The 20,695-nt window shown below is 43.5% G+C and overlaps 1 protein-coding gene across 15 annotated transcripts in view; it reads right to left on the reverse strand.

Moving 5' to 3' along the window:
- DST (dystonin) overlaps window positions 1–20,695 on the reverse strand; it is a 1,436,897-nt gene that overhangs the window by 421,852 nt on the left and 994,350 nt on the right. For all 15 annotated transcript variants that reach the window (XM_085610880.1, XM_085610881.1, XM_085610884.1 and 12 more), the window contains 2 exons: window positions 12,005–12,161; window positions 3,303–3,429 (listed from right to left, as the gene is read on the reverse strand). In XM_085610880.1, coding sequence (XP_085467006.1) covers window positions 3,303–3,429; window positions 12,005–12,161 — 284 coding nt within the window. The remainder of the gene's footprint in view (window positions 1–3,302; window positions 3,430–12,004; window positions 12,162–20,695) is intronic.

A 20,695-nucleotide genomic window follows, 5' to 3' on the forward strand; every position in this document is an offset into this window, starting at 1 on the left:
TCTTGTCAGGACAGATCATAAACCATTGTGTGAGACCTTCTCTAAAAAAGGTACTGATCTGATTTCAAGCAGAACAACGAAGGGGGTTATTGCTCTCCAATAATACGATTTTGAAATCAAGTACATTCCTGGGGTGGAAAACTGCATTGCTGACACTCTTTCAAGATTAGTTGATGATTGTCCTGATGACGATATTAAGGATGATTTTGACAATGATAATGTTCATGTGTGTTCAGTGGGTGGGGAGATCATCAATGAAAATCAATGGCGAAGAAAGCTAGCTTCAGATCCAGTGTTGTCTAAGGTAGTTTCTCTCATTCATAAAGGTTGGAACGCGAAAAAACAAAGTTCTGAGGAAGCTTCAAAATTCTGGGGAGTCAAAGACGAATTGGCTGTTTGTGACGAACTACTTGTACGCGGGACTAGACATATTCCTCCTTCTGATCTTCGTAAAATACTCATAGACTTAGCTCATGAGTCTCACTCTGGAATGTCCAAAGCAAAAGAGAGACTCCGGGCCTCCTACTGGTGGCCGGGAATGGATCTACAAGTGGAAGGAGTTGTTAGGGTCTGTATGGTGTGTGCCATGAGTGGGAAATCAAAGTTGGTGAGGGTACAACCAATGGTCATCAGAAAGCTCCCACGTGGACCTTGAAAGGAAGTGGCTTTGGATATTGTGGCTTCTATCCACTCAGATGGTCATCAAGTTTTTATTTTAGTGCTCATAGATTTATTTTCTAGGTGGCCTGAAATTCATTTTAGTAGCAGCGTAGAAACTTGTCAGGTTATCAAGTTCCTAGAGGCACTCATAGCCAGGGAAGGATATCTGAAATCAATCCTTACAGATAATGGGGTACAATTAGTTTCAAAAGAAATGGATGCTTTTCTTAAGAAACAAGAAATGCTCTCTTTATCACCCAGAAACAAATGGAATGGTGGAAAGATTTAATAGGGTGTTGAAAGAGACCATCTCTTGGGCAAAAAGTTCTGGTCTCAATTGGAAAGATGAAGTTCTTAAAAAAGTAGAAAGTTACAGATTAACTCCACACAGTTCCACTGGCAAGTCTCCATTCTTTCTTTTCAAAGGTAGAGCTCCTTGTACCCTAGTGGAACCTTCCTGGGTCAGACTCCTTGAGGAATCAACTTCTAATTCTCTCTCATCTGATTCCACTTTAGGATGGCGTAAGAGAGAGGAAGCCAAATGTTTAGCTAGAAAAATCACATTTTGACTCAAAGAAATCTACCAAAGTTACAAATGTCAAAGCAGGGGACATGGTTGTTATCAGACTTCCTGATTCAAAAGCTCAATTCTCAAAACCAATGAAGGTCATTAAGATTTTTAATAATGCTGTGAGAACTCATGATCACAGAGTTTGGAATTTAAATAGAATCTCTGTGTGTTCAAGCTCTTCCACTTGTGAAAATTTTCCTGCAGGTAATATTGGTTTCAATGTTGGATCTTCTCTACGTGCATCTTCAAGAATTGTCAAGAGACCTAACTATTTGAAAGACTATGTATCTTAATTGTTATTTTTTAAGGGGGGAAGGTGTGTGGCATCTTCTAATGGTAATGTACCATGGCAAATAATGACATCATTCACATGGTTCTCTTCCACCTGTGTTCCCTAGGTTTTGGAATGTATACTTTTAACACTTCTCTGAGCAGTTGCCTGTGCTGGATGTGGTATGGATGGGTTCTTCATTCCTTGGAAATAAACCTTGAACTGCTCTTCAACCAAAGCTTGACTCCCTCATGATTCTTCAAGCCCAAGAGGATCTTACACTTTTGTTTTGTTCTTTTTGTTTTTGTTTGGGCGACTTTACATTGCATTGTAAATATCAGCAGGCACACTCCGCTGCCGGTGTGTCAAAAAAAGTGACGCACCAGCGGCGCAATGGCCTTGTAAATGAGGCCCTATTTTTTGTCTTTTTTGTTATTGTATCTCTGCTTCCTGTTTTTTCATTACTTCCCAACTGGATCTCCCCTTGCATGTATGCCCAGGGTGAGGTGCAAGTGATGTAACATATGTTGGCGAGATGACAGTGGCATTAACCCTTTCGATGCGCATGACGGAGCGGTTCCGTCATGCGCATCGGTTGCGCTGTGCGGATGACGGAACCGCTCCGTCATGGCCCCGCCCGCGCACGAACCCTTCAACACAGCGCGGTAATCCACGCCGCGCTGAAGGGGTTAAGACTACTTACAGTTTGAAAAGTAAACAGTGCTTAACTTAATTGCATGGTATTCATGCTGGAGCCGTACTTTGCTAAAATTGGGTCCAGGCAAAACCAAATTAGGCACCACGTCTAATCCACTCCCTCTTAATGCCCCCCACCACCATCCACTTCTTCCTTTCTAAGCGCAAGATATAATAGCAATCACTAAGACACAGCTTTATATGCTGCGTCTGACAGAATAAGAAAAGCTTGCTCCGCTGCAAGTTGATTGCCATTATGCTTGCACAGAGCCAAGACACCCTACTCAGGGTAACTGTGTGACGTATAAAAATCATTAATTCATGAGGACAACATTCATTGCTGCTATTCTAGCTGTAGCCCTAACCTTCTCAGAAGATCCCAAACGGGGGATCGGTGGACAGACCATGGGGGAGGAAAGGTGCAATGCTGCTCTCTGGAGATGAGAATTATGGGAAGTCTGTGCCCTGCTAACTTCACTGCTACTGACCTTCTCTTCCCCTCACCTTCCTCCCTGCTGCTGTTGATGATCTCCTTAGTGGGGGCCATTTTGTGTTTACGGTCAGGGACGGATCATCTCAGCAGCGACTGGCCAGTGAGCACAAATTCCCCTCTCCCTGTTGAAATGAATCCCTTTCCAGATGTTTAATTGCAGGTGAGGGTCCACCGCAGGGGCGTGGGTGAGACGGAGGTGAGAGGAGGAGAATGGGAACTGTAGGGAGGCTAACACAGAGAAGAGAAGGACGCTTTGTAGAGAAAATGAACAGCGCTTGAAATAAAAACAATATAAACATTTCCCTAGGTCTAAACCGGGCCCAGCTCGCCCATGCCCAGGGCTGGTCCTGGTTAGTGCTTTTGTGAAAGAGAAGATACAGGTGGTGTAGGTTACAGAGCGTTGCGGGTTGTGCGCTTCCTTAAACATTAGCTCATTTCAGGCATTGTAGAGCACTATTACCAGAGAGTTGTTACAAAACTGCAAGCAGTTTTGCAAGTGCATATTGATTTACATTTGGAGCGAGACTGGGTGCCATGTCATTCCAGAGTTCCCCAGATATGCCATTAAAGCCGGGTTAAGCATCTGAGATGTTAACTATACAAGTTCATACCTGCTTTTTTGCCTGCCCTGGGTTTTGCAGGAGATGTCACAGCACTTATCAAGCTGCACAACGATGTCCCTTTCTTGTTTAATTTCTGGACTTCTGGTGCTTTTGAGGTCCATTCTTCAAGCAAGGCCTACAATATCAAAAACACACATAATGCATCATTTATCACACTTTAAGAGCAGAGAAAGTTCATTTTCTATTGCACTAAAATCATTGCACTCAAGAGCATCTAGTAACAAAGAAGTAACAAAGCACACTTCTTCTACAGTTAAGGGAGGGAGTTATACAAAGTAACAGAAAGAGCACCTCTGCCCTGGTAAACAAAAAGAAGCATGTTTGCTGTTCAGCATTTGAATGTAACACTTTGTGAGAGTGAGTACGTGTGACTGAATCAGTGATGGAGTCAGTAAGCTAGGGAGCGACTAAGTCAGTGAGTGAGTGACTAGCTAAATTTCTAGACAAAAAATAATAATAGCAGTAGCATGTAAGAACGAGTTAATGACTCCTCGGATTAGGTAAATATCTCTCGGGGCACGGAGTGAATGTATCATTAAGAGAGACTGTCTCATCTGAATTTAATGAATATATTTAAAAGATGTGCTCTGATAAATCTTATGGGATGCCAGGAAAATATGCTATGTGGATATGTTTTTCTCTTTGGCTTTTTAAATACATCTGTAATGCAGCAGCTTTTTTTTTAATTAAATCTGTTCATAATTTTTATCCATTTTGACAACATACTTTCACTTTACGTACAGCATTTAGTACAGTTATAATGAAATAGTGCCCATTAAATAATAATAAGTGCTTTAGCAGCTTAACATAACTGCAGTCTCAGGTAAGCCAGCAGGTATAACAAGACAGTAAATTATCAAAAATTTTCAAGTTAATGTGATGTGGTGCTCACAAATCCTAAAACTAGACAGTACATGACACACACCTAATCTTTACGCCAGTGTATGCAGGCAATGAAGGATGCTTCATTCTTTCCTGCTAGCCTGACCTGCAGAAAGTAACATAATGGGGATTTTTCTCATTTCGGATCTGTGCAATTAAACAAAGAAACAGCAGTACGTGCACTATTTGTATCCTTGCTTGTTTTGTAATCTCATTCAAGACAGCCTATCATAATTTTTCTGAGGTTGATAAAATTAAGCTGTTAATTTGTGTAACAGTAACGAATTCATGCAGTACAAACATATGTCAGCCTTATAGTGATATGTAACAGTATTGTATGATTCTTTTTTTACCACTGTTGGTATTATGGTTCACACAGGGCATAGGTACCGTGCATGTGCAAAGTGTCTCTTTGGTGCCCTTGCTAGGTTCCAGATTACAAAATCTGAGTAATATGAATTTACTTGAGTGCTGACATCAACAATTACTAAACTTACATCTCAAAGGCGGGGTGCGGTCAGTTGAAAATCTCTTTATTTTATCTTGAAATAAACCTGTATACTGATCATTCACTTTTAACCTGTAATTCTGCAACATAGCAAACCATGAGCTTGCTTATGTACTGTGCGCTGTATTCTAAACCAGAAAACGCTTACTATATAGATACACTCCAACACATAGGAGTGCAGTTGGTGGAATTTGGCACTTTACGATGACCATCCAAAGAATTGAACCAAGCTCTTCCCGCAGTCTGATTTATTAGTAACCACCGAACCCGTTATGACATGTTCCTGTTTTTTGTAACTATCTTAGGGGTGGAGAGGGGGTGAGAATGAGTAAGTGAAGGGCAGCTGAAATAAAGCAGTCATGTGATCTTGCAAGGCAATGGAGTCCATTGAAGAGTTTGCTGATATACTGTGCGCTGTATTGAAAAAATACAAAACGCTTACTATGCAGATGCACTCTAGCACCTAGGAGGGCAGTTGGTGGCATGTGGCTCTTTAAAATGACCATCCAGTGAACTGAATCAATCCCTTCCAGCATTCTGTTTTATTAGTAACCAGCGAGCCCATTATAATGTGTTCCTGTTTTTTGTAACTATCTTAGGGGTGGAGAGGGGGTGAGAATGAGTAAGTGAAGGGCAGCTGAAATAAAGCAGTCACGTGATCTTGCAAGGCAATGGAGACCATAGAGAGGATTGCTGACTTTCTTGCTCACTGCCCTTGAATGCTCCACAGGTAATTGAAAAACATGCTGTGGCTTGAAAAACAAGATAAGGACATGATTTCCAGGCCTGTTCCATTACGGTCGGAGAAGCACAGTGCAAGCAGCCACGGGGGTGCAAGAGGGAACAGGTAACAGCAGGAGGAGGATAATTGGGGGACAGGATAAGAAAAAATACGGACTGGTGGAGAGCAATTTCACAATGATCAGAGAAGCATAGGGTAAGAAGACACGGGGAGCAGGATGGAGAAAGCGACAATGGGAGGAGGGTGATTGGGGGACGGGACAAGAAAGAAGATAACATGATTTACAGGCCTATTTACAGAAACCGTGCAGCGCTTGGAGCGGGTGAAAACAAGACTCCTGAGGTAGGCTCTTAAACAAAGAAAAAAGTTTCTAAAATGGTGATTAAATGGGAGGAGTGGATGGATAGTAGTAATTGGTCCCTGCTCTCGGGGAAGGCTAAACACTGGAAGAGGCATGATGCATCCATGTGATGGACAAATGGGGAGAAAAATTAGGAGAGCGACGATGGAGCCAGCAAATGGGAAGTGTATGGGCAGGCTAAATCCCACAAAGTATATACAATATGTATCTTTTGAGACAGTGCATGTGCTGTCTAGAGCCGAGACCTAAAAAAGCTTGGTGGTTCCCCACCCTATTCGAGGGGCACCACCAAGCTCAAAAGAATTATAAAAATAAAGCCCTTACAGGGCATTATGAGACGCTCCTTCAAAAGAGCGGTGAATGAATGAGCAGCGCCTGTCGCTCACTTATTATTCACTTTTTATTTTTTAATATTTAATGTGGGTGTACTGGTGCCCACCCGTAGCACCCACATTTTATTTTTATGAGGGGAGGGGAGGCGTGTGACCACCCTGAGCCTTTCCAGGCCACATAGCCCCATTCCTTGGGGCCATTTCCATATTTTTGGGGGAGGCACCAGGCCCTCCTCCCCAAGCCACAAGTGGCCCTGGGGACCCATCCCCTGGGGGCCATTTTCTAAAAATAAGGAGCGGGGCGCAACCCCATCCCCGAGCCACCATGGGCCCGGGGACCCAATGCACTGGGGCATTTTTTATTGAAATAAGGGGAGGGGCATGTTGCCCCCTTTCCCGAGCCTTAATGGCCCGGGGGCCCATTACCCTAGAGCCTCTATTGGGTGAACAGGTGCCCCACTGCCCACCCAGGGCACCCACTAACTGCTACATTGGGGTCTGTGGGGGGGAGCCGTCACAGCCCCAGCTGGGTCACCAACCAGTGCCATACAGGGTACTGGCAGGAGCAGGCACATTGTCTTTGCTCCCACCTGGCGGCAGCAGCTGTTTTTAACTGCTCCAGCCATTCAGAACCAAAGTGGATTTACCCGCCCAGGAGAGTGTAGGCAGGGTATGCCCGCACTCTCCCTGTAGGGAACCACAGTATCCCGGCTGTGGGCTCCTCAGGACACTGTATTGTATCTTGCCCCGGAGTGGATACCACTGGGGGTGGGGGGCATTGCCCACCTCCATTTTTGTAATTATTTGGCCTGGGTGATGGGGTCCCCAGGGCCCAGCAGAGGCCCAGGGAGGGGGGCCGCATGCCCACCTCCCTTTATAATTACATGTGGCCCTGGGGAAAAGGTTCCTGGTGCCTATATGTGTTTTGGGGAAGGGGCCCTCATGTCTCGGGGAATTTGGCTCCAGGGAATAGGTCTCCGGGGGTCTACTTTAACTATAATTTTAAAGCTGACTGGAGTTTCTCTTTAAAAAAAAAAAAAAGAGATTAGTATTACCATATGTAAAGCCTTTGGATGTGCACAGCAGGGTGCTGGCAACAGGGCCTGGTCGGAGGCAGCCAACCTCCCTGCAGGCAGCCAACCACACGCTGTGCACAGGCTTTTGTCACACATGGTATGGGATTGGCTGCAGGACCTGGCTTGCACTTCGGCCCTGTATCCAACCCCCACAAGCAACCAACCCCACGCTGTGTGCAGCCTTTGATCGTGTGTGGCATGGGGTTAGTCACAGGGCCGGTCCTAAAGCTAGGCCCTGCTTCTAACTCCCTACAGGCAGCCAAACCCATGCTGCACATAGCCTTTGGCCATGCTCAATAGGGTGTTGGCCAAAGGGTTTGGCCTGCCTCCAGACTCTGTGGCCAAACTACCAGCAGGCTGGTAACCCCCACACTACGCACAGCCTTTGGCGTGCACAGAGCAGGGTTGGCCTTAGGGCCCCAGGGATGCTATCCCTGGGGCAAAACATGCATATTAAGGGGCGGGGGACATGCAATCCCCTCCCTGACCTTAATTGGCCCGGGGACCCCATCCGCATGGCCAGTTTCAATAAAAAGGGGAGGTGGGTCATGTGGCGCCCCTTACTGAGCCATAATAGGCCCAAGGACCCCATCCCACTGTGCCAAATGCAGAAAAGAGGGAAGGGGGGCTGTGCGACCACCCCTCCTGAACGGTATTATTCCCTGTGGACCCCATCCTCATTTATGCAGAGAGGAGGGGGCCACCCTATCTGAGCCTGTTGTTGCCCCAGGGAACACATTCCCTGGGGCCACAATCTATGGGGACGAGGGCGTGCAGACCTCCTCCCTAAGCCCTAATAGGCCCTGGGGACCCCATCCCCCATGGCTGTAATTTTTTGAAAGAGGAGGGGGGCAATATGGCCCCCTTCCCAAGCCTCATTAAGCCCTGGAATTCTCATCCCTCAGGGCCATTTTTATTTTAAAGGGGAGGGGGGCACATAGCCCCCTTCATCAAGCCTATTATGGCCCTGGTGACTCCATTCCCTGGGGCCTGATTTTAATATGGGTGGGTGCCCCAGTGCCTAACTGGGGCACCCAGAAACACCACCTTGGGGACCCCAGGTGGAGCCACATGGTATTGGAGCCAGCATTGCCCCCTCACAGAGGGAGCAGTTATCTATGCTGCTCCCTCCGGGCAGGAGCAGTATCTTGTTCTGTTTACCTGCTTGCATCAGTGCGGGCAGGGAACAGAATACAAGTCTGCCCCCAGCTGATGGGAGCATTTTTAAAGCTCCCGTCCTAAAGAAGCAGACTTTGTCTTTGCTCCCATTTGGCAAGTGACTTAAAAATGCACCCACCAGAAGGGAGCAAACATGTTTCCCTGCCCGCACTGGTGTGGGCAGATAAACCACTGAGTCCCCTGGGTGGACTCCCTGGGGGATGTGGTGCCCATGGCCTTTTAAAGGCTCAGGGATGGGTCCCGCCCCCTTCCCTTAATCAATACTTTGGGCCCCGGGGATGGGGTCCTGGTGGCCAAATACAGCTTGGGGAGGGGAGCCACCTGTCCCCATTCCATATTAATTAAACTGGGCCCCAGGGATGGGATCCTCAGGGCCAAATATGCCCTGGAAGGGGGGCCATGCACCTTTTCCCGTATTAATTGGGCCCCAAGAGATGGGGTCACCAAGGCTAAAACCAGCTCAGCCCCACTCCCCTTAATAAAACAATACAGCTCTGGGCTGCCATTTATTTTCATTTTTGCACCAGAGGGCTCCCTCTGCTCCTTCCTTCCCCCACCCCCATGAGGCCTAAGGGGGCAGGGTATCCCTAACCTGCCCTTCTTATATGTTTTGTTTTTCTAAACTTCAGGACAGGAGACTATGTCCCCGAGTCCTTTAATGGCTGTCAGTAAAATGTATCTCATGTTGCTGGCAGGCAGTTCGAGCACTCACTCTCGCAGTAGTCTGACTCCTTTGGAAGTGAATTGTCACACGTAAAAAAAGCTGCCTCGGCTAATTTTTAATAATTGGGTTTGCGGGACTCTCGCTAGATTCAGTCCAGATATACAAAGATTTTTAGACCTTTATATAGGTCATTGGTCTTTGGTGATATCTTAGGGGACATCTGGTCATCAGTGTCTGAATGTTTTTCTTCAGAAGCTGGTGTAAATGTCGTAGCATCTTTGTCTGTGGGCATTTTTCTGGGCAAAGTCTCTGTTCTCCGTGCATGGATCTCTGCTTTTGCTCTTTTCCTCCTGCTTTCAATTTGTTCATGGTTTGATCTTTAGAAGTCTCTTCTACATTTTATGTTTCTTTTCCTGCAGTGGGGAGTCCACAGTTCAGTCAGAGTGGGCAGTCCTTACTCTCATGGGTCACGTGACTTGTTGAAGAACACTGATTTGCCCCAGTTATGATCCTCAGTTTCACAGGAAAGTGAAGCATGTTCTTCTTTTCACGTCTCCAATCCTGTGTTTGATGGTTTAGAAAGTGTTATGTTGGGCATGAACAGTTGCCATATAATCAGGAAACAAAAGAAACTCGAACTTTGAAAGAGTCAGGTATCTTTTAGCCACTTCAGGAATAACACGTTACTCTTAAGAGTCTTATCAGGTCGACTCTAATCTACCCCACCATGAGATTCCCTGACATGGGTGGATCCTCTGTCGTTACCGCTCATGTAGCTTTGGGTTTCAGATGTTGACTACCCATGCACATCTCTCGATTGTTTGTAATCACAGCTCCATGTGCAGCCACCTCTGCACGTCTCTTCATTTCTCCGCAGTGAGTTCCAGTTCAGATCTGTAGGACTGCTCTGCACAGCATGCTCATGGTCAGGTTTCCTGTTCCTTTTGGGTACTGCAATCACAGCTTCCTCCTTTACCCTCGAGCTGGCAGCTTCGATTCAGATTCCTTGAGCAACAGCTGCTTCCCTCTCATCCCGCAGGTGGTATGCTGCATTATGGGTGCCACTCGCTGCGACTACACACTAGACTTTGCTCCTTTTTAATCTTGCTCCCACCTGCATGCCAGAATGTTCAGGGGCACCGAGGACTCTAGCCCCACCTGTCAAAAATAGTAGGTTACAGGATTCGTGCAAGATTCCATTGGAAGGTCTTGGTCTACTAGGAACTTACTTAAAGAGTAGCCATCCGCCTTGCTCCTGACCACCCTACCGCATAATGGAGCATTGTATGTGTTATTTATTTTTTATTTACGACATTTGTATCATCAAGTAAATCATCTCAAGTTACACAGAGGAATGCAAAACAATTCATAATAAAGGGTTATCAGAAAGCTGAGTCAGCTTGACGCATCAAAGGAGATGGTTAGTTCAGTATGAGGAGGAAGGTTTTGAGTTTCTTTCTGAAGAGCAAGCACTGCTCTGTGGATATGGAAATGTGCACTTCTTCCCCATGCCCACGTTTGCCATTAAGAGTTGATAAGGTGAAGCTTGAAAATCACTGAGAATCTCACATTTTCTCATGGTTTTTCGAGGTTCTTTGAGTAAAACTATAATTGAATATGAGCAAATATATCAGAGTAACACTGGAATATACCTCAATGCTCACAACTTTCAAGGCTTCACAAAGCAAACAAGTGTCTGTACTACAATCTTTAAAATGAGGGCTCCTCTCGTAGCAGTGGTGTACCAATTTTACAGCCACAGACAGAAAGCTCCTGAATCTGTGATGGTCTATGGGGAGCTGACTGGTACTTACAGAGATGAAGAAATAAAATACTTTGCTGGTCAACAAATGTGTGTTAAAGAAATGGTATTTAAACAAACATTGGCAAATTCAATAGGATTCGCCTTTGAGACCTATTGACTCTGCCACTGCCTTTTTCTTTATGTAGTACAGCATTACCTAAAAATGTAAATTATGTACAGCATGAACACAAGGTAAAAAACATAATGACACATTTTGTAAGGGTGTGCAGGCTTATGGGGCAAAGGAGAATCTGGCTGCGGTAGAAGTGGGGGTTGGGGAACGGAGTAGAACAGAGAGCGAGCGACAAAGTGAGCTCGGGGAGCCACACAAAAGGGAAAGAGCAACATAGGGTCGAAGGGAGAAGCACATGGGCGAGAAACAGCAACAAAGAGAATGTGCGAGGAGAGAAACATGAACATGCACTATCATGGAGTGCTTAAGTAAAATTAAAACAAAAGTTATTCTTTAAATAGTGAGCAGTGGGCGGACATAAGTCGAAAGACAATGCACCAGGAGAGGGATAAGATGGAAGAGGCAAGTCATGAAATCAGAAGAAAGTAAATGAGTGACAATAAAGCCAAATAATGGTAAGTAATGAACAGACTTTAAACTTACGGTAGGTTCTTGGAAAGCTGACACTAGGTCTTTTGCAACCAGATAGCTTGTGCTGCCTGGCAGTCTGGTCTAATAAGTCTCACACTATTTTCCTGTACAAAAAAATGAAGGGAATCTACAAGAATGATTTCATAATTTTACTGGGTGTGAGTATAAATGCAAAAGTATGCAGAGAGCTCTGTACTGGAACGACTGCCCCTACACATGAGATCCGCCTCTTCCATCCTTTAATTCCACAAGAAGCTAAATACCTGGTTCTTCAAATGGACACACTCGCCTGCCCTTAGCCAGGCTAGATTTGTATCTGGTTTCAGTGCCAGTGTACCCTCCCGGGTGACAGTATGCTTTAAAAATACAACTAACATAACACATGAAGCAATACTCCATTGTATAGGAGTATAAATAATGGTCATGGTTTTAAATACCTACTGGTCTAATAAAATATTCACTACAAACATTCATTCACTACCTTAATGTATTTATTTATTAAATGTGCGAATTCTAGAATGCATGAAGCATTGCTAACCTTGCCGTCCTCCAAAGGCTTCTTTAAATCTTCTACAGCGAAAGTTGGGCTGAGGACCGGTATTTGAGTTGATGTTGATTTGATCCATTTTTTCAGAGACTCCACAAGATGATTAAATGCATCCATTTGGCTTTGACAAGAAGATACATCCTCCTCTCTGAAAAGATACAAATAGCCAGAAAATGTCAAAGAAAACAGCAGCTTGCCATCTTTAAAATATACATTAAGCAACCCTATGAAGTACTGCATGGGCAGTCTTCAGCTGATTGGGATTTGTGATGCTATCAGAAGAACACTGTGGGATAGAAGTTAAAAATACATAGGTACTTTTAATTGCAGCTAAACAGCAAACTTTATCATCATCTTGAAAAGGCCAGTGGTAGAACACACATGCAGATATTTAGATACAAACAAGGGCAAGTGACTGAATCAACCTCCTAATGGATGAGACTATGGTAATAAACCAAAAGCAAAAGTTAGCAGTCTTCAGGACAAGGAACACATAGAAAAAGACAGTAACAACACATAGCCAATATAGACAAACACTCAAGAGCAGGTAGCACAACTGAAGTAGTGGTAGTCTGGAGGCCGAGACTAAATACCCCAAAGGAATACACTCCAGTTTGGGCCAACACAGCATAACATACGATTCCAGCTTATCCAAATATACAAGAACATCCCCCAATAAGTGTCAAACAGAATACTTACCCCTTGAGTTGTCGGGCAAAATACTTTGCTTGGACAATCAAGTCCTGTTTAAAAAGATTCTCAAGATTTGTGGATAAGTGGAGAGACATTTGGTAGCTTTGATTTCAAACCTAAGGCGGAACACAGCTCTAAGCCTCACTATACACCCAAACAATGTTACCATTATTAAAGACTTAAATACTTGAACTGTGGAAATGTGTAATATTTCACTTAGTATAAGCTACAGCCATTTTGACTGTGGTATTCATTTAGTTTCCTTCGTAATTCTTCCGTCCTCTGTTGCTCGTCTTTTTACTCTGCTTGTGTTTTCTATTTTAGTTGACTTCCTGGCACAGCTAAAGCAATGTCCGAGCTGAGGGTTTGTAGCTGCCAGTGCACCTGGTCATAGATGTTAAGTGTCGTTCATTTACTGCTGCCATAAGCATTTCTGCTCCCCCACCCACTTTGCTGACCAAGTGGTTATTCATCTGCCCTTGTTTGCTGATAACTATTTCTAAAACTTGTTCTTCCTATTTTTGTTCACATGCTTACAGTGCAGGAAACCAGTATAAAAGGGACACAGTTTGTGAATTCAGTGCACTACCTCCTTGCAGCACTTGAGAGTGTTGTGTGGATGTGGTCCCACTCATGAGTGATTAATAAACTTGTTATTTATTCCAAATCCAGTACTGATCTCTATTTTGTTGCTCTATAAACCCGTGGACAAGAGGGTGACACTGCACCAGTGTGCCCACTTTTAGGCACATTTCCACAGGGAGTTTTCTAATTCAAAATCCATTTGAGATACAAAGGACACAAGCTACCTAGAGTGCTGAGGTTCATGGATACAAACTATTTGAGGAAATGAGGCCCCAAAGTTCTGTAGAATGTTTAGGTAGGAACCTAATATTGCAAAAGAAGCTATTCGGGTGATGTAATACCTGGAATGGTACCAGTGACAATGCAACAACACAGAGGCAACTCTTTGGATGGTGCTAATCGATGGAGGTGGGGAAAAACAGTCAAATGTTTTTTATCAAGAAATATTGACTATAATCAGTATACAAATGACTGGGAAAAAGTCAGCTTGGGAGAAGGATGTCGACAAGGTATTCTCCTGGGAGAAATGGGAAATGGTAGTAAGATATACAGCTAAAGTAAAGCTAAATGCTCAATTGAAGATGATCCAATTTACCTTCCTTCACACGCGTATGACCCTGAAGAAACTATGTAGAATAAATGGCACACATCTAAATACTTGCCCCAATTGTAATGGTATTAATTCTGGAAATGATCTGGGTGTGCATGCAGTCTGCTGACCATTTTATCCTAACTAAATAAGCTGTACAATCTCAGATATTTAGTGACTTGTTATTACTGCTAGTGAAAAGGAGGCTAAGGATGGTGTGTCAAAGGCTGGAGGCTAAGATATTCAGTTGGGTCATCTCCTTGATTGCCCAAGACTCCTTCCACTAGCCACAGTACAAGTCTGCACTTAATAGAACATGTGAAAGGTATAAAGTGTCTCCTTTAGAGGGGCACCATTAAGAGGAAAATATTGACAAAGGGTAAAAAAAACTCCTTGGCAATCTTTATTGACTATGAAGATTATTATAGAAGTTAATAACAAAGCATTAAATGTCCCCTGAATTCAGGGAAGAACAAAGTGCTACGTAAGGACATTGAAAAGTAGATACAGTAGAAGCTCTAACTGCAGAAATAAAAATCCAGGGACCAAAATAGTAACAAAAGGAAAGCTCATGACAAAAGGTAAAGGATAAAATGTATTTTAATGCATCAATAATTTCTAATTAGCCGAACGTTGGAGTCAAACTCTGGGTATAGTGGTCTCCCCTAGTACGATCAAACAAGCACTAGCTAATGTAAAGGACTCGGTGCACTCTGTTAACTTGCAACTCCAGCAATTACGTATTACTTGTATGCTATATTACACACCGGCTAGAATCGCAAAATGGGATCCAGGCAGTATGATGGGAGATAAAAAATACTGCCCTAAATGCGGATTGTATGCTGCCGACTTGCTACATATGTTTATTTCATGCCCTTCACTGACGGTCTTTTGGCAGAAAATTGAACAGTTACTTCAGTTAAAACTTGGCCTGAATCAACCATTGACTGATCTTGAAATTATGCTGGGCTGCAAAGAAAATAATTCAGGTTTAGCACGTCTCTTTTCAATCTTAATGGCGGCTGCTAGATTAGCTATTGCTAGGGCTTGGATTTCTCCCACACCTCCTCAGGCTGAGGATTTTTGGTTGATAATTAAAGAAACTTATGGTTTAGAGGCTGCCCTGGCAAATACAAGGGGACTTCGCTCCCTGGTCAAATTAGAAGCACTTTGGCGACCAATGTCTTTCTGATTATATATTACATATTCTATATCGACTCTGTGATTATGTAATTTGAGATGTAAAGGTTTTTCAGTGCCCTCGTGATCATAATACTCTTTATCATTTGGCGATCATCTCAATCTGTGTTTATATGGTCCTTCATGATTATCTGCTTACTTTATTATTGTTGCTTTCCTTCTTCATATGTCATATGTTACTTATTTACTTATTTACTTCCCCTTCTCTTCTCTTTTTTTCTTTTTTGAATATATCATATGGTTGATGTATATTTTTATATATGCTTTTGTCTTACTGTATTTTTGTGCCTACTATGATGATGAAAATAAAAATATTAAAAAAAAAAAAAGGCAATCTTTATTGACTATGAAGATTATTATAGAAGTTAATAACAAGGCATTAAATGTCCCCTGAATTCAGGGAAGAACAAAGTGCTACGTAAGGACATTGAAAAGTAGATACAGTAGAAGCTCTAACTGCAGAAATAAAAATCCAGGGACCAAAATAGTAACAAAAGGAAAGCTCATGACAAAAGGTAAAGGATAAAATGTATTTTAATGCATCAATAATTTCTAAATACCTCCTTACATATGAGTCAAACAGAAACTGACATCACAGGAAGAGATTCTACATCATCTGGCATTGGGAACATCTGATAGGATTCTCTGGAGAGACCACCAACTTGTAAAGGGTAGTTTATAAAGCCTGTACATAATCCTTTCCTGAAAGTCATGCTTTGGTTGGACACACAAGGACGCCTTAGTTTGACACTGTTTGTTCACAGCTGAACTGTGCAGTCCTATCACTGCCCTTCATGTCCGATGCGCCACACGTCTCAAGATATACCCCTCCAGGTGACCACAAGCATTATAATTTCACTTCAATCTAGGTGGTGAGGACACTTAATCAGGCTCTGAGCACAGTGTCCAGGATCATGCCACCTGACTGCATGAGGAAGACACAGTCTTCTGTTGAAAGCTTGTAATTTCTGGTAAGCTCTTTGCAAAGACATAACATGGTATGAAAACTTACATTCTCTCTTCTACTGCCCATGTGCACTTTGTATTTGCTTTGATGATCAGAGACAAAGAATGCAGTTTTGAGAGAATGTTGTAGGGGGTCAGGGGCAAGAACCAGCTGGGTGATATTAGCGGAGCTGAGACAAAACTTTGATGACCTCCATCCATACGCTTTATTAGGAGCTAGATTTTCTGCATAGTGATAGTCTGATATTCTTGTGCCCAGATATTTTTGCCTGAATTTTATGTGTATGCACCTCCAGACCACTGTACTGTGGCGAAATTGTTAACACTTAAAAATGACTGCTGTAACCTGCCCTGATGTGTCCAAATCTGAGCAATGCTAAGGAACATAGGCAATGTCGATGCCATGCCCATCAAGTGTGTAGTTTTATTATAAATGGCTGGTTTGCGGAACCTGGTAGAACCTTAGTTTAGTAGTCAAGGAGAACTGTATTCGATTGCTTTTTTAGACAATCATAAAAGCACATGAGGAAAAACACATTTCTTTATACAGGATGTTTAGTACATACGATTGCATTTGTTACCATGATGATGTATACTTAGTTAGGATTTGCTGTTTGTGTAAAAGCAATAAACACATTTAAAAAAGACAGGAAAGTTTGAAGGTGCAGGTCTGAAAAAAGCAGCATCTCAGAAGTATATAGTGTTTCTTGATAGTTAATGTTCATAGCAATACATAATAAAATGAAACCCTACTTAACGAGGTGATACATATAACTTTTTCTTAATTCTTTTTACATGGGTACAATCGGGATTTGAAATAACAATATATTTTGAAGCGCTGTCTGTCTGTCCATAAATGAGATCCTTTATCTATTCCATTTGGCATGTCTACTGCACTGCAAATTCAAGATAGCATTCCCATGGTCACAATGAACTAGACTACATTTACTGGTAATCTGCCCAATTTGAACGGTCTGGCCTAAAAGTGAATTAGAAGACAGGATGAACAATTGAAGGTACTGAATCTCATGGCAGAACCTGCAGCAGAAGTTGTGGGCATCTACAGCTCTGACACTTTCACTATTGCCAATCAAAAGGATGTCATAGATGACAATCATGTTTCCTTTTTTCATATGCATTCCAGCAACAGCGGGATTTTGGTGGACCATAACTATATGGCTCCAATTCTACTGAGGTAGCAAGCCTGACTTCCTCCAGGAGATGTGGGGTGGGGTATCACCAGGAAAATCTTGAAAAATATGATGTCAAGCGAGCAGTTTCTTAAATTAACTAAAAAACATGGTTTCTGAGGGGGCACTAATGAAACATTCCAATACTTTTGTGGTTTGTCAGACAACGCCTACCCTCGAGGGGATCTTGGGGGTCCAATCTATCCAGGAAAACCTTGAAAAATGTTGGACAATAGTGCATATTGCAACTTCATTTGGGTATAATTGAATAATGACTAGGAATTCATAAAATCTGGGGATGCATTTTTACATGACCTATCAGTCAGTCAGTCAAAGAATCTTTATTCGGTGATTAAAAAACACCATAAAAGCACACTCATATTTACATGTTAAAAAGTCATTAAACATTTCAGGGTTCTTTGTACAGTGAATTAACAAAACATAAATACAACAATATAGCCATATTTAACACTTAAATGTTAAAGTAAAAACATTTCAGTCTTCTCCTCTAGTAAGCCTTAAACGAAGTGCTACCTTGATAAAGTTCATAATACTACACAGTGTTTGGGGTTCCTCAGCTTTCTGTAAGAATACAAGTGCCTCCCTAGCGTGGACCAAATTAGCATTTTTCAAAATATTTACAAGGTATCTGCGTCTGGGCATTGAGTAAAAGGGGCAGAGTAGAACAAAATGAAGGGAGTCCTGCGGAGACCTGTTGTCGCAGCCGCAGGGCCCCTTCTGTTCTATTGATGTAGCAAACCCCGCTGGTGATGCCAACATAAATGGGAGAAGGTTCAATCTGAAACGGCACATCAGGAACCTATCCTGTGCATTGTACATGAGGAACAAGTATGGCTCCATACCTTCCACGCTCTTCACTAGGTGATGGGCCCTCACTGTCTTTTTACACCCTTCAGCCTCATCTCTGCGTAGGTTTTTCCGCTCTAGAAAAATTCTCCCTACATGCAGTTTATTCTGGGCTACAATAGTTACAGGATGAGTAAAGAGGTTCCCAAAACATAGCTCCTCCAGGGTATTCTTCACATAAAGGAGCCAGGGGATGCGCATACACTTGTCCCTTTTTAGGCAGTCCAATAAGATTTCTCTACTAAGTGTCGCATCAGGATTGTACCAGATTTTTAACCAAGCGATAATAGGCCTCAATTTTATCAGATCTTCTATATATGGTCTCCCTAGCTCCCTATGGGCAATCAAACCAGCAGTACTTTGTGGTACCCTCAAGAGTGATTTCAGATATTTATTTTCTTCACGTTGGATACTAGTGGTATTGACAAAGCCCCATACTTCTGCCCCGTAAATTACCTTGGAGCATGATACTGAGCTGTACAGATTTATCACCTGTTCCGGGGACCATCTTCCTAGCCTCCTGCCATAGCTAGCAATTGCCCCGTTAGATGCAATCATTTTACCACAACGTTCCTCCACCAGGGTATCAAACCGCAGGGCACCATCGAATGTTACACCAAGGTATGGAAACGTTTTGACCTCTTCCACAATGTGGCTCCCTATTTTGTATGTAAATTTAGAGGTGGTTTTTTTCCCCGCCAGGAGCACATAGGATTTACTCAGATTTACAGAAAGGTCCAAGGCACTCATGAACCTAACAAAACCATCAATCAGGATTTGTAGGCTCCTTGGTGTCCGTGCGATCAGTACCGCGTCATCTGCATAAAGCAGAACAGGAATATGACGCGACCCAACCCTTGGGCAATCTGCCTTCAGACCCAACAGAAACTGCTCCAAATTATTAATATAAAGGGAAAACAAAAAGGGAGCAAGAATGCAGCCTTGTCGGACTCCACTCTTACAGGGAAAAGAACTAGTCAGCCCCCCCTCCCTATTAAAGCGGACTTTGGCAGTGGTGTCACTGTGCAGTTCCCTCAATATATTAATTAGACCACTCTCTATCCCCATACTAAGCATCATGCCCCACAATTTTTCCCTATTGACGTGATCGAATGCTGCTGCCAGATCCATGAAACCCATGTAAATGGATTCATCACTAGCCATGGTATACTTGGCAGTCAGCAAATAAAGGTTCAGGCACTGGTCACTAGTGGACCTCCCTGCCCTAAATCCGTATTGAGTGTCCGAGAAAATGTTTTTTTCCTCGGTCCACTCGGACAGTCTATTAAGAATTGCCCTCCCAGATCGGGCGGTAGCACTTTGGGTCATCCCTGTTGCCCTTTTTGAAAATCGGCACAATTACTGCCGTGGACCAAGACGGGGGCAGGCCACAGATGATAGCAGTATTAATAACCCTTGTCATTAGGGGAGCCCAGAGTTCGATGTTACTCAAAAACAGATCAGGGGGGATTCCATCAGGCCCCGGAGCTTTATTTTTGGTCAGGCCCTCAATCCCTGCAATGATCTCCTTAATGGAGAATTCTGCCAGTGGAGCCTCAGTTGGAATGGCCGGTAGGTCTACAGTAGAACCAGGCTCATGATTGTACAGGCCCCTATAGTGGTTGACCCACTGCTCTGGGAGAATATTGGCCCCTATATCCGGGGTATCTTTTTCCTGGAAAGTTGGGTTATTAATTATTTTCCAAAAGCCTGCTAGGTCCTTTCTTTCCCCCGCTTCTCGTAAATCTGCCCATGCTTCCGCCTGCAAGGCAAGTTTCCTCCTCTTAATTTCCTTTTTATAAATTTCTCTGCACACCTTAACTTTGTGGGGGACCCTTGGTTTAGTTTTAAGGCAGCTTTTCAGCTCCCTCAAAGCTTTAGAGCAGTCTTTGTCGAACCATCGGGGATTCCCGTGGTTCTTAAATGGGACACTAGTCTTTAGCAAACCATCGACCAGATTAGCGATCTGGTCGAAAGCTTCCATTATCCTCGGTCCGCGGACTTCTGTGTCCAAACAATCATTAATAGCAAGTATGCCTGCGTCCACCAGGCCCTTGTAGAACTTTTCCCCGTCTATTTTAGCCCATTTTAGTCTCCTGCCTTGGTCTGTTGCTCTCTCAGTGAAGGTGCGTTGAACTCTAATACTTAGACCCACCATATACTGCAGCTCCAAAACAAGAGGGTTATGGTCACTAAAGCCACTCCATTCGATCCCTACACTAGTTGTCTTATTAATTAAGGACCTTGAGACCAGAATGTAATCTATGAAGGAAGAGCATCCTCTACCCTTAAATGTGGGGGGGAGTGTGCCATCCTCCTGCATCCCTACCATATTAATGGTGTGTTCAAGGTCATATTTAAACCGTAACATTCTGAAAGCTGAGCCCAACGGCGTATGAGAGAAATGCGGTCCCTTCTCCATAGGGCATCGGGACCAATCTGTGCTTATTTGGACCAGTACCGGGCACAAGTGGCAATTATAATCTCCCATAACCACCAACCCATGTGGCTGCCCATTTTTTTGGCCTGTTATGACCTGGCCCAACCTATTATCTAATTCAGTAACAAGAGAGATGTTAGATCCCGCTATCT

The sequence above is a fragment of the Triturus cristatus genome, chromosome 6 (genome assembly GCF_964204655.1).
Source record: "Triturus cristatus chromosome 6, aTriCri1.1, whole genome shotgun sequence".
Taxonomy (NCBI): domain Eukaryota; kingdom Metazoa; phylum Chordata; class Amphibia; order Caudata; family Salamandridae; genus Triturus; species Triturus cristatus.